Below are 13,129 nucleotides of genomic sequence, written 5' to 3'. Positions count from 1 at the left end.
ATGAAAACAACAAACTATGACATGCAAATGAAGATAAATAAAACAGCTTTACTCTGTATCTGTTCTGAAAGTAAACAACACATTTTAATATGCATAATAGTAAATTTAAGATCATTATATTTCAAATCTATTTCAATTCAAATAAAGCCAAATAAAATTTAACGTGTTTTAACAAAGACATCTGCAGATTCAGTTGTAGTGTTTGTCCCCTCATGAAGCTTAAAGGTTGTGTTCAAAGCATACTGTATATCAGTATATTGAGCACTGAACATTTTATATATTCTTTATGTTAGTATCCACTATATTGTATATACAATATATTGGTATTGATTAAATCAATTTCATTCTAACTTTCTAAAACTGAAAAGATTATAACAAAATCACCAGGGTTGGAAAAGACCTCCAAGAACATCTAGTCTGACTGTTCACCTATCGCCAATATTACCCCACTAAACAATGTCCCTTAATATCTAAACACTTAACTATGGCATATAGTATGGAGTAACATACAACAAAACTCTTAGAAATAGAAACAGCTTTTTTCTAACAGGTGCTTCTAAAAAACTGTATTACACCCTTTTATGCTTACCTTCAGTATGGTCCCTATCAGATTCCAGTTCCATTCAAGGTTCTCTTTATGGTTGAGAACCTGGCTGTCTCGCAGATTCATGATCAATGCTTCTTCTGTATCCTGTAACACAGACATAAGAAGTTTTCTCATATCACTACTATAGTTATATAGTAACTATATAGTTACATTTCATGTAACCCTCATCAGAAGGTCTCTGCGCCACAGTAATCCGCATCTGAGAGTAAACTGCAGGGTTTTACTACTGTGGAAGTAGTAATCTTAGAGCAAGTGATCATAAGAGAGAAAAAATGCATTGAAATTATTATACTCTCACTCAAGTTCAAGAAAACATATCATACCCCAAAGTAGCTGAAAAAAATATTAAATTTAAAATATCTACAAAAATCATATTAATTCTTCTGAATTAAAAGAGAAAGTAAGGTGGTAGGATGGTATGGGATTTAAGTATCCAAGATATAATTTCAAATTAAATTCTGAAAGAGTAGTAATTGTTATACCTTTAAAATAACGATGTCTTTCTGCACACGGTATTGATCCCTTTTTTGATGGGTTGAGATTGCTTTCTGAATAATATGATCTAAATGAAGGCTATAAGGTTTAGGTCCTCTTTTCTTCATCTCGTGAAATCGTTTTAAGCAGTTCAGTGCAGCACTTGCTCGTCTAGTAAAAAAACAAAACATCAGTGTTTGACAACTATGAGACAAATAGAGAATTAGTGATATATACTAAGTTCAATAAGCAAAGCTCAAGGAAGGATTTGCCAACAATTCTGAAGCCAAAGATACTAGTCTTGATGCAAGTTTTCATACATTCTCATTCATTAGTTTTGTAGTACAATTACACAGAAAATAGTGAGAATTTCTACTGAAGAATGAGCCTTGACACCTCTTCTTCTGCCTTTTTTTTTTTTTTTTTTAAATCAAAATGCCAAAAGGAAATGTGATAGAATGCACAGCTTAAATACATAAAACACATCTCAGATGTTTCTTTTGTCAAGCAACAGCTCGTAGCTCATTTAGGAATATTATGTGTAAGAAATCTCACAACATATGCAGATGCGTTCTGAAAATGACTATCAAAACTTTCTTCCTGGATTTTAGCATTCCTAAGTTCTTTCTGTAATACATCACTTCCAGAGTCATCTACTAGAAATTATTTCGTCAGTGTCAGTGATCATTTCTATATGAAAACGTTTGCTGGTAAATAAAGATATCTGTGATTCCAAGCAACAAAGAAAGATAACATGGGTTTCCATTCAATTACAAGAAAGGACGTATTTATTTTTGTTTTTAGAGAAACTTGGAATTCTTACAATCTCTTCTCTTTCATGATGTCAAAAGATGCTGCCATATTCATTAGCGTTGGTAAGCAGTGCAGGTGATGACTGTGAGAATGAGGAAGAATTGTGTTTGCCTAAACAAAAAAAAAAAAAAGAAGAAGTCTGGTTATTATAAATTATTACAACATTTTTATTAGAATCAGCATTTTCAAAAATCTACTATTTCTGATGAGAGCTTTGCAAATGCATGAGATTTTTTCACATATTACCAACAATAACTGGACACAACTCTGAATATTTTATCTAATTTATCAATCTGAACTACAATTAAAAATAAAAACAATTGTAGGGCTCTATCCTGAAATTCTTATTTTTGCATTGGTGGTAGTTGAAGAGGTGATATACCAAAAAAAAAAAAAGCAAACTATCAGTCATCCTTTTATGTCATGTATGAGAATACTAAAATATATATAAAACCAGAAATACAATTTCAGACTGTCCATTCTACACTTTTAACAACAGAAGATACTTGATAAATAAAAATTAACAAAAATACGCAAGAAGCCTTAACAGAAAGTGCTCTGCTGCATATGCCCTCCTTGCTGTCAATAAGGGATGTGGAACAAAACAAAACTACTTGTTTGGCCAGAAAGGTAAATCATATCACTTCACATATGACCAACAGTTCCTCAGCAGTCTGCAAAATAGCACTTGCATGTGCATTTAAAAACATCATGTCTAGGCAAGAAAAAACACATAAAAGTTCTCTTCTTCAAACACAGGGAGGCAAGAGGCATGAAACAAGGTGTCTTCCGTTTCTCTGTGTTATTCAGAGGCTATCAAGAGCTGCATGGGAAGACCAACTTAGGAGTTGCGTGAATGAATATTAGGAAGTGCTGCAGCTGAATGTGCAAAAGTTTTATCTACACAGACTGTGAAGCAGAAAGCTAAGCATCCTGCCACTGCTGCCATTACACCAAAGCTCAAACAAGTAGCAGCTTTATTCCCAAACACAGTAAGAGATAAGTGAATTTGCAAGATTCTAGCTTAAAAATACATCTTACTGAGGCAAGGTGGAGAAACAGTGAGAGCTGGAGATGATTCAATTCATGCTTTCTTTCAATATACGAATTGTTATGAGGTAAAAATAACATTATTTTGATGGAAAGTAGATGTTCCAAGTTATGAACAAATTCCAGTCTTTACAAAAAAAATAACTATTGTCAATGAATAACTAATTATACTTAATCTCAGAAAGAAACCTTACTTACCATATGCAGAAGTTCTCCCAAAAGAATAGTTGCCCTAACAGATACGTGGTCATCACTACTTGTGATCACTTCTACAAGACCCTGGAAAAAAGTTAAAAATTACAATATTTACTAGAAAGTGTGTATGTTGTATCTTAGATCAATGTTCATAAAAGAAAGGTAGTAAGCATCTATTCTTATCTAATATCACCAGTTACCTCTAGAAGTCCATTGGTAATAAAAGCTGAAAGCACTAAAGCCAAGTAATTATCCATGAGATCAGGCCTAAGGAGCAAAACATGGAAATAGTTTAGAAAAAACTTTAAAAAAAATTATTTCTGCAAGAGAAAAGCAATTCTTTTGTATACAACTAATCAACAGCTCAGTCTGAGTTTATTGAATACCAACCTTGACCTGGCTCTATGTGGTAATATGGTTTTAGCTTCAGCAGCTACAAAGCCATCAGAGAGTCTCCAACAGTCCTGAAATCTGCTTGGATCTACAAGAAAACAAACAAAACCAATGTTAATTACAGTTCTGTATTTCAGTGTTATTTTAATAGTAGTTAGATAAGCAGGTTTGAAATTAAAGAAAACTTTTGGTCAAAAAGGATCTACAATAAGTCATCCAGTCCACACTACTACATGAAGTAAGGTCAACTTCAAAGCTAAGACAAATATTTAATTTAAATATCAAAATAATGTCTTCCTGCATTCACAAACACATGAAATTTGTCCAGCTGAAAGCACTGCAACATTTTTAAATTCGCATGCAAACTGAGCAAAGTCACAAGTTTTTTAAAAAAAACTATTAATAGTGAAGTTCAGTACAATGATTAAGGTTCTATAATCAGGCCCTTGACTGACATTCGTAATTGGAGTTTGGAGGATGATGGAACATCAGAATTACTCTCTTCAGGTTCATACTTTTGTAAGAGAAAAGTAGAGAATGCTTTTAAAACTTGCAAATAAATAATTCTGAACTTAAAAGAGTAACTTCTCTTACTATAGACATGAAACCATACAATTACCCTAGGACAAGCTTACTGAAGAGCACTGAGGGCAATTAGCATATATTCAGTATGCAGAGATACTTTTCAGTAACTTATCTGTGTCATTCACCACCACTCCTACGCTACCAGTGCTTCAAATACTTCCAAGACTAATAATTCGTATTGTGCAGTCTTTTGTGCAAATGCTCAATTACGCTCCATTACTGATCTTCTTACAGACTTTCAACTGACGCATTAAGAACTTCAGACAAAAGTGGACTTGTGGCTTGAACACCGTTAATTTGTTGAAAAAGGATTTTAAACAGGACTTCAGAATACCTCATGAATTTGCTGATGAAAAGGTTAATACTAATATAATTTGCAATCCAGTGGAAAAATAAAGGGTTCACCAAATTTGTAGAAGAATTTGACAGAATTCTTGTGTGAACTGGTTCGAAATACTTACCTACACTAAGAAGTGCCTCAATAAATTCTTCTGCAACAACAGGGAGAGGAAGACGAAAAATGTCATAGAGAACCTCAAGCAGACCCCGCTGCAAAAACAAAAAACCCAGCAACTTCATATATTTAGAAAATATGGCCTTTCTGTTCACAATTAAATTAGCACTGAGGTTGACTTTTACAGTGTGATAAAACTGGTATCTGATTTGGAGGTTTTCTATTTGTTTGGTTTTTTTGTTTGTTTGTTTGTTCTGTTTTATTTTTTTTTTGGATTACAAGCATGTTTTCTGAAGGAATCTGGAGAAAAAGGGAAGTGGTTTGCTCACTTTACAATAGTGCCTTATTATCACCATAACCTAAAGAAACAAGCTCCTCAGACTACATATATATTTTTTAGAATTGTTACTGCTGTGACTGGCAGTTTCTTTGTTTAGGCAATAACCTGGAAGGAAATGCTTCTATATGTGTCAAATCCTATGTTTTAATCTCATTATTAAAGCTACAAAAGATTTGCTTTGAATTATTGTTAAAGCAAAAAATGATTTTTGTGTGCCCCAGTGGTGCAGGTGGTAGGAATGCCGCACTGCAACACCGGGGCCCGGGTGTTTGAATCTCCTGTGGCGCAAGTGGTAGAAGTGCCGCTCTGCAGCACAGAGGCTCGTATCCTGGGGGTTGGACTCAATGATCTCTAAGGTCCCTTCAAACCCACACGAGACTATTACTATTACTATTTACTTGCAAACTACTGAAATAATTTGAATTCATGAAAATGATGGACCTTCTCTTAATGCCTGTTCTGTCTGTAGTAATTTAATATTAGCAGTACTATATGAAGTATGAATAAGAACTAAACTTAAAACCAAGATCAGTGGTTGAAAGCATATTTTTCTTGATAGCAGCAATTTCACACTATATTAGCATATTTCTAAAATATGTTTTAATTCAGAGCAATTTCAAGACTTATATATATAAAAAAAGAATCTAAAAGTAAATAAACCAAAAGAAAACAAGATTATAGATTGGAAGAGTAAATCGGTTTCAATGCCAAAAATATTCCTGTTTATACAAATATTTTATTTACTGTCTCCTCACGTCTAACACTTTTTCCCTTTTCCCTCCTCCATTCCCTCCTGTTAGACAGAGTGAGCTTTGATTCACACTTCACTGACACTGAAAGAGCAGGCAGCCTGACCACATGGAAAAATGACACAGGAAATTTAAGGGTCAAGTAAACTGAAGACTAGTGGTCTCATAATTAGATTCTGGGTTAGACCACTAAACTGTTAAAAAAAATTGCAAGCATATTAAATAAAACATCACATATATTCCTATTCCAATAGGAAATATTTAACACTTACCCGTATTTCCATATTTGGTATACAAAGTACCCCAATGAGAGACTGAATCCCAGAATTCCCAGGTTTGCACAGACTAATAATGCCTAGAAAACATTAATACACAATGTTACCTCACCAAACAAAGGAGATATTAGACACTGTTAAATGATTTCTAGTTCAAACACAAGTATAAATGACAAAAATTACTAATCACTAGCATTTTTATGTCATCTTTTAATCAATGTTCAACAAAATCTAGTAATTTCATAACTAAGAGATAGTTACTTTTGTCCTTTCTAATGTGAACAGTATGTTCAAGTTATCTCCACAAAAATAATATTCACAAAGGAATAGCATATAGACAAAATCATAAACAAAGAATCAGTCTTAGACCAGAATATGTACACAGAGCCATTAGCAGTTTCTTCAACAAAAGTTGTGTCTAAGCCTAACCAGCAGTCAGGTTCCTTTTAATCTCAGATGAATTCTAAGCAGCAAGATTAAATATATCTAGAATAACATTCTCTATGCATTGCTTTTAATCACCTTATCCCAAATCAGAAGGGCTCACCTTTTCAAAACAATTTTATTTTGCATAAAATTTGACAGCCTCTCATATTTGGTCCTTTTACACAGAATTTTTACACAACTTTCATTTCTTAACATTGAAAGGAAGAACTCTTAAACTGTTCTTAATTGTTACTGAAGCTGACCATTACTTTGTTTTCAGCCTCAGTTTATACTTAAATCTCTTCATTCAAGATGTGGCTCCTGAGACAGACAGCAACCATGCTCATTTCCTTACTATTTTTCTTCATGTTACAGAAGGAAAAAACCTTACAGTAACACACTATTCTAAAAACAAATAAGTTTATTCAATAAATAACATTTTTTATTCATTTAAAGGAGGCGGTTCTTGGTACATATAAACAAATCTTAATTCAGGGAAGTACTAAAAAATGAAATGTAATAACTACTTAAACCATATTACTAAAAACAATTAGTTAACTTCTATGACATACTTTATGTGGAATGATATCCTCAAGTTCAAAACTTCCACATCACAAATACATATGTCCAGCTCATGTACCCATGAACACACTGAGAGCATTTCATAGATTCTACAGTAAATCTCAGAGACATTCTTCTCCCCCCCACCCCAAGAGTATTCAACAGTCACTTTCCCATTGCAATGCAGGAATAGATTTCCCTGCACACGGTCACTGCTGCATGCCCCAATTTCATCTGTAACACAATGACTGCAGCAGAGGATAAAGTACTTCATATCAAACTCTAAAGAATAACTCAGTCCAGACAGTTATGAAAGAATGGAACAAGACAGACAGCACAGACAGGTAAAATAAGAATAAAGCACCTGAAAAGCCAGGACAAAAACTAAACCAAACAGATGTTTGGTACTTTTTGCTACAGGGCCTTTGGGACATTTCTGTACAGAAAACATTAATGTCCCCTTAGCCTCCAACAACATAAGAAAATGCAATATAAGAGTACCACTGCAAATTTCAAAAACAATTGTAACTTGAACTTTTCAAGATTATGGTATTAGTTCTAACAGTATGATGGAAGGAAAATGTAGCAACATTCCTAACAGAAATTTCTTCTTAGAATCTTCAGAGTTGCCATGAACTCTCCAGACCTGCATGCCAGCATCAAGAAAACACAAGATATTTTTTGAAGTGACATCTCAGTGCTAAGCTTTCTGATCATTTTTTTCAGAACATTACACAATTTAAATAGTCTTACAATTATTTATTTTTTTTTATAAAGTCCAAACCATTCTTAAATACTCCATGTGTAAAGTCTATCCAAAATTTTGGTCAGGGTCACTTGATTTTGTAGGACTCTGACTTTGGTACAAGAATGAGACATTGCTACCATGTTAAGTGTGGTAAGATAACAGAGAAAGCAGAGAAATGATTTAAAAAAAAAAAAATACAAAAAACTTTTCTGGATTCAGAAACATCTTCTACATGAAGACCAAAACTACGTCCAGATTGGGATTTATCTTCAACTACACCACTTAGTAAAAGCAGGTGCTAATGAATCTACTGTTGAAAATGTCTACATAAAGATTTCTTATTATATTGACAGTAGAATCTCAAATTCTTATGAGATGATGCTACTTTCAACATTCCTCCACCCATATCAAGTATTACCATAAGGCACAGCTGATACAGTATTTTAAACTGAAAATAAGGCTGCATCTTATCTATAAGGTTAGTCTAAAAGTATTTAGGAGTCCTCCAGTTTGACAATACCAAAACATTACAGGAAGGAAATGACAGAAAAACCAAACTGTCAGATTCTGTGATTAAATAAACCATGACATTACACTGAAAAGTCCCTGTCAGTCAACAAATAAAAATTAAGAAATCTTACCAGCCCATGATCGAAATGCTGCCACAATTCCCATTTTACTAGCTAGGAACCGTGCTTCTCTGTCCTCTCTGCAATTAAACAAATGTGACAAGATACAGTTAATTACTGTAAAATAAACTGTGTTATTTACACAGCAGGTAGTTAACGGGTTCTGGATGGGGTATAAAAATCAAAAGAAAGAAAATTTTCACATGCTTACATTTTTGTGTGTGCCTATATATTTTACACAATATGTACACACATACAAATATAACCCTTTTTAATCATTGTGTCTTTCTCTTTCAGTTGAGTTTCTGCAGTGGGAAGATTACAAACTAAACACCTACTTTTGGCCTATCACAGTAATCACTTCCAAGTCTCCACTGATAGTAAGAGTACAGCCTTAGTACTTGAACACTGTCCAAATCTTATAATCCACTGCCATGCAGTAATTTACAAAAGAAAAAAAAAAAAAAAAAAAAAAAGAATATGTGAGGTTGAAAGTAACTACTGTGACCTATTCTAACTTCTTACAAAAAGGAAGCTGTTGGCTATCAGAGCAAACCAAGTAATAATCAGGACTTTATCCTCTCAAGTCTCAGAAATTTTCAAGGATGAGGGCTGTAGCACTTATCTGGAACAGCCTGTTTCAACCCTTGAGAAACCTCACATTAATTTGTTTCTCAAGTTGGAACTTCTTTTTTCAGTTTCTCTTTGCTGTTTCATGTCTTCACAATGCACCATTGTGAAGGGTCTGACTACTTCTTCTTGATAAACTTCGCACAAGTATTAGAAAGGCTCTTCCCTAAGCTTTCCCTCAGATGATGGGTTTACATGAGTTTTTGCAAGCACAAAGAGAAAAGAAAAATTACATCCTCCAGCTTGTTAGCTATGCAATTTTAAAAGTAGCCCAATACACTGTCAATCCTGTCTGCCTCCCAGGCATTCTGCCTACTAGAACAGTTTACCATTTAGTCAGGCTCACAGTCTGAGTACAGTCACAGTCACAGTACATCCTTCCAGGCACAGAACTTTGCATCTGCCCTTGCTGAATTTCATAATGTTCTTTTGGCCCACTCTTCTGGCCCAAACTCTGGACACCAGCAGTATCTTTTGATTCTACCCAGTTTGCTATCATCTGTAAACTTCATGACAGTGTACTTCACCCTCACCTTCAGGGAACTGATAAAGATGTTAAACAGGATAGGTCTCATGCTAAATTCCTGTGGTACCACTCTTGCTATATGACCACAGGCACAATACAGTTGTTTAATTACTGCCCTCCAAGCCTGACTGTGCAACCACCAAACAGAAACTAAAGCAGACATACTAATAATGCAGATATTTAAGATAAGAAGAAATCTGTGCCAGAAGAGACACAAGTTGTGATAATTTCAGGTAAAAGAAATATTATGCAAGAAGAATAAATTTTCTCATTTAATTCTTAATTCCTAACAGTGTTCTATAAACTTGCCATCTAGCTATTGCACTCAACTTCAAACAGTTCAGTATTAGTTCCCTGATTTGTTTTGTCACTTAGGAGAAAAAATACTTCAACTACAATTCCATGTACAAAAGTTGAAGTGCTAACACTTACTTGAGCTGTCCTTCTGCTGTGTCTGGATTATGCCTGTAGTGAAAATCTGTGTAAGGAGCTAAAATTCGCTAAACAAAAGAAAGACATGCATTACTTTCATGTAACAAAACAATTAATGGATTTTGCCTTTTCATCAATCCCACTCCAACTTGTCATATTATTCTTCCTTTACATATCATGCTCTTAGTTTAAAGGTTAATTGTTTTGACATTTTGCATTAACAAACTGTGAAATCTCAACTGAAAATTAAACATCTTCATTATCAATATGCTGTTTAATTTCTGTCACTAAATAAGTAAAAATGAACCCACCTCTAATTCTACATCTGCTCGCACATACTGACGGGTCTTTGGATGATTAATGAGGTGCAAAACAGTAGTTATCAAAGCCTCATTTATTCGGCTTAGCTGACAATCAATCACATTTTTCAGGATGGTACTTAAACCACCCCGAAGAGCCACCACCTCCGGATTCTGAAGTGCTAAATGAAGAACAGATTACTACAGTAAGTGATAGTAGAGAAAAGATCTCAAGATTTTCAGTATGACAAACTTGTCTGTTTAGCAAATATATCCTTTCCTTCCTGAATACTGCTTTGATTCATATAAGGTTTACAATGCAACTGACAGACCGCAGTGATGAACTGAGATTTTTAATTTTATCAACTAAAAATCTAGTCGAGCAGTCACCATTGTGCAGCAATTTTACACCACATCTTTAACTAAGTTTCCATACAGTAAAGCTCAGGTTTCCCTGCAAAACAAGATCAGTCCAGAAGAGAAATCTTTGATAGTTATAATTTAAAAAAATAAGAAATTACTTATTTCTTTAAACTAGAAAACTATGTTTTGAAAACACTGAAGTTATTTTGCACTAATATTAATAAACTGAAAATACTCCGTAACTCACATACAAAGTTCTCACAACTTCCAATCCAGTAATCCTAAAAATTATCAGCTGTTTTAAGAAAATACTGAACAGAAAAAATGCCAATTATTAAAGTACAGTGCCTAAGGCACAGTACCCAAAATCTTTGATGTACAAGATATTTTAATTTTAAAGCCTTTATTTTTTAATTCTAATATCAATCTACTGACTAAATCTAAAAAACAGACATTAAGAACATTCAACCTCTGATTCACTAGTTAATAAACAAATTCACCTTATTATTTGAATAAAAGCCATTTAATGCGAACACATTAGAGAATCCCTTCGAAAACTGATGACACACATTTCAGTTTTCTTAGTTAGCTTCAATTATCTTACCTAGTTCACAGATAATGGCAATACATGCTCGAACCATTCTGTCTCTTTCTTGAAGACCATCATTGCCAACTGCTATCAAAGAATTAGTAATAGAGCTGGGAAACAATGAAGCATTCACAGTGATCATCTGTTAAAAATAAAATAAAAATGCCATCTGGTTTTGTTACACTATTTCTCAAAATATATTTGGATTCACCAGCATTCTGCTTCTTAGATAAAACTGTACAAATAATTCCACATATAATTTGGTTACATCCTGCAAATCCTAAAGCTTCTTATAGAATTCTCAAGAACTTTTGTTAATTTACTTCCCTATTCTCTTCCGGCTTGTGTTTTTTTTTTTTTTTAATTATTATTATTATTATTTTATCATAATAAAGATACCAACTGACAAAGAGAAGAATAGAAACTCTTCTATAAGATTAATCCATACCACAGCATTCATTACACCTATTCAACTGTTAAATTTGCCAAGACCAAAATCATGTTTTACAGGGACCTGCTTCTGCACACAAAGGAAGAGAGAGCTGTAGACAACATAAAATAACTGTCTACAAAAGATGTTGCTACACAACTTGGAAGATATACCCCTGAACCTTCACCTACAGCATCTAATCTTATCCTTATTATAAGCTGCATAGCTACATCAAAAATAAATAAATAAATAAATAAACCGCCCACAGATTTTAAACATTTCATATTGAAAAACACAGATGAAACCAGACTTTCTTTCATATGTCAATAGTAATTAAATTAAGGGATAAAAGCCACATGCAGTAAATTTAAGACAAAACAGAAGAGTCTTTTTCCCCAATAGTAAATGGTCCTTCATGCTACTTAAGAGCTCCTGCACCAAAACCTTCAGTTGATAGTTTAAGCAGAATTTAAACTGCTTTTAAGGAGAAAGGCTGCATGCACACATTAAAGAAAAAAACAAACTAAACAAATCACTTTCCCATCCCAAAGAAGGCTTTAACGGCATAGACTGAAAAACTATCTACTTACATATTTTCAGTTTGCTAAAATTAAATACACATGTCCTATATACTATAGAACAGAAGAATTACTGAAGTTATGCAGATGTATTACTACGGGGAAATAGGTTTCTGTTGTTTGACTGCTTTAAAAGGGAACAACATTTTCTTGTAAGTCTACTCAACCATATCATATTTTCTACTAATGAAAAATATGCAATGCGAAATAATGCTCAACAGCCACGAAGCATCTAAAATTTTTTTGAATCCAGTTTGTTAAGATTTTTTTTCCATATTCTTTTGTTTCCAAAAATAGAAAAAAAAAATAATTAAAAATTGGTCTTTTCCAAAATTGTTTTGTCCTACGTTCATTCTTACAGCTTCCTGAGATGTCTAGGACATTTGTCTGCCAAAGGGGTTTGTTTTTCTTTATTTGCAAGGCTAAAGCGAGAGGAGACCAAACATTTTGGCAAATACATTTTAACACTATAACAAGTTTATTTTTAAGACATGTTTGAGAAACTTCTTGTCATACATAACATTACTACCCACAAAACAGGAAGCCTTAAGATAGCAAGCTAAAGAAAATCCAAACTCTTCCCCACCTACAGTCTTTCATTTTTAGAACAGCATAAAATAATAATTAGCAATAGAATGGCAATATAAATCACGTCTAGTAATAGCTGAAACAGTTTCTGAAGCAACTTATTTTCATTAGAGACACTGTTAAGTTACAAAGCTCTCAATATAAAATATTCTCATTGAGCATAACTGAAATGCAGAATTAGCATGACAACTGTTAAAAAAAGCATGTAAACAAGAAAATCTTCAAAGTTTATCAGCAAATGCTTTCTATAGATTTCAGAAACAGGATTAATGCTTTGTATTTTATTCTTCTTTATGAAAAAGGATAAGTAAGGAATGCTTAATGTTTTATATTGATACTACACTCAATACAGGAATTTTTCATATCAAAAACAAAGAACTGCATTCAGTTTTATC

The 13,129-nt window shown here is 33.3% G+C and overlaps 1 protein-coding gene across 5 annotated transcripts in view; it reads right to left on the bottom strand.

Moving 5' to 3' along the window:
* RICTOR (RPTOR independent companion of MTOR complex 2) overlaps positions 1 to 13,129 on the bottom strand; it is a 70,561-nt gene that overhangs the window by 27,084 nt on the left and 30,348 nt on the right. For all 5 annotated transcript variants that reach the window (XM_015848496.3, XM_015848498.3, XM_085530158.1 and 2 more), the window contains 12 exons: positions 11,154 to 11,280; positions 10,199 to 10,368; positions 9,888 to 9,955; positions 8,312 to 8,379; positions 5,933 to 6,015; positions 4,579 to 4,666; positions 3,530 to 3,620; positions 3,340 to 3,406; positions 3,143 to 3,223; positions 1,905 to 2,005; positions 1,090 to 1,252; positions 590 to 691 (listed from right to left, as the gene is read on the bottom strand). In XM_015848496.3, the coding sequence (XP_015703982.2) occupies positions 590 to 691; positions 1,090 to 1,252; positions 1,905 to 2,005; positions 3,143 to 3,223; positions 3,340 to 3,406; positions 3,530 to 3,620; positions 4,579 to 4,666; positions 5,933 to 6,015; positions 8,312 to 8,379; positions 9,888 to 9,955; positions 10,199 to 10,368; positions 11,154 to 11,280 (1,209 nt within the window). The remainder of the gene's footprint in view (positions 1 to 589; positions 692 to 1,089; positions 1,253 to 1,904; positions 2,006 to 3,142; positions 3,224 to 3,339; positions 3,407 to 3,529; positions 3,621 to 4,578; positions 4,667 to 5,932; positions 6,016 to 8,311; positions 8,380 to 9,887; positions 9,956 to 10,198; positions 10,369 to 11,153; positions 11,281 to 13,129) is intronic.

The sequence above is a fragment of the Coturnix japonica genome, chromosome Z (genome assembly GCF_054131305.1).
Source record: "Coturnix japonica strain WE chromosome Z, WE-NBRP24, whole genome shotgun sequence".
NCBI classification, from domain to species: Eukaryota; Metazoa; Chordata; class Aves; order Galliformes; family Phasianidae; genus Coturnix; species Coturnix japonica.
This window is presented reverse-complemented; position numbering and strand designations above follow the sequence as displayed.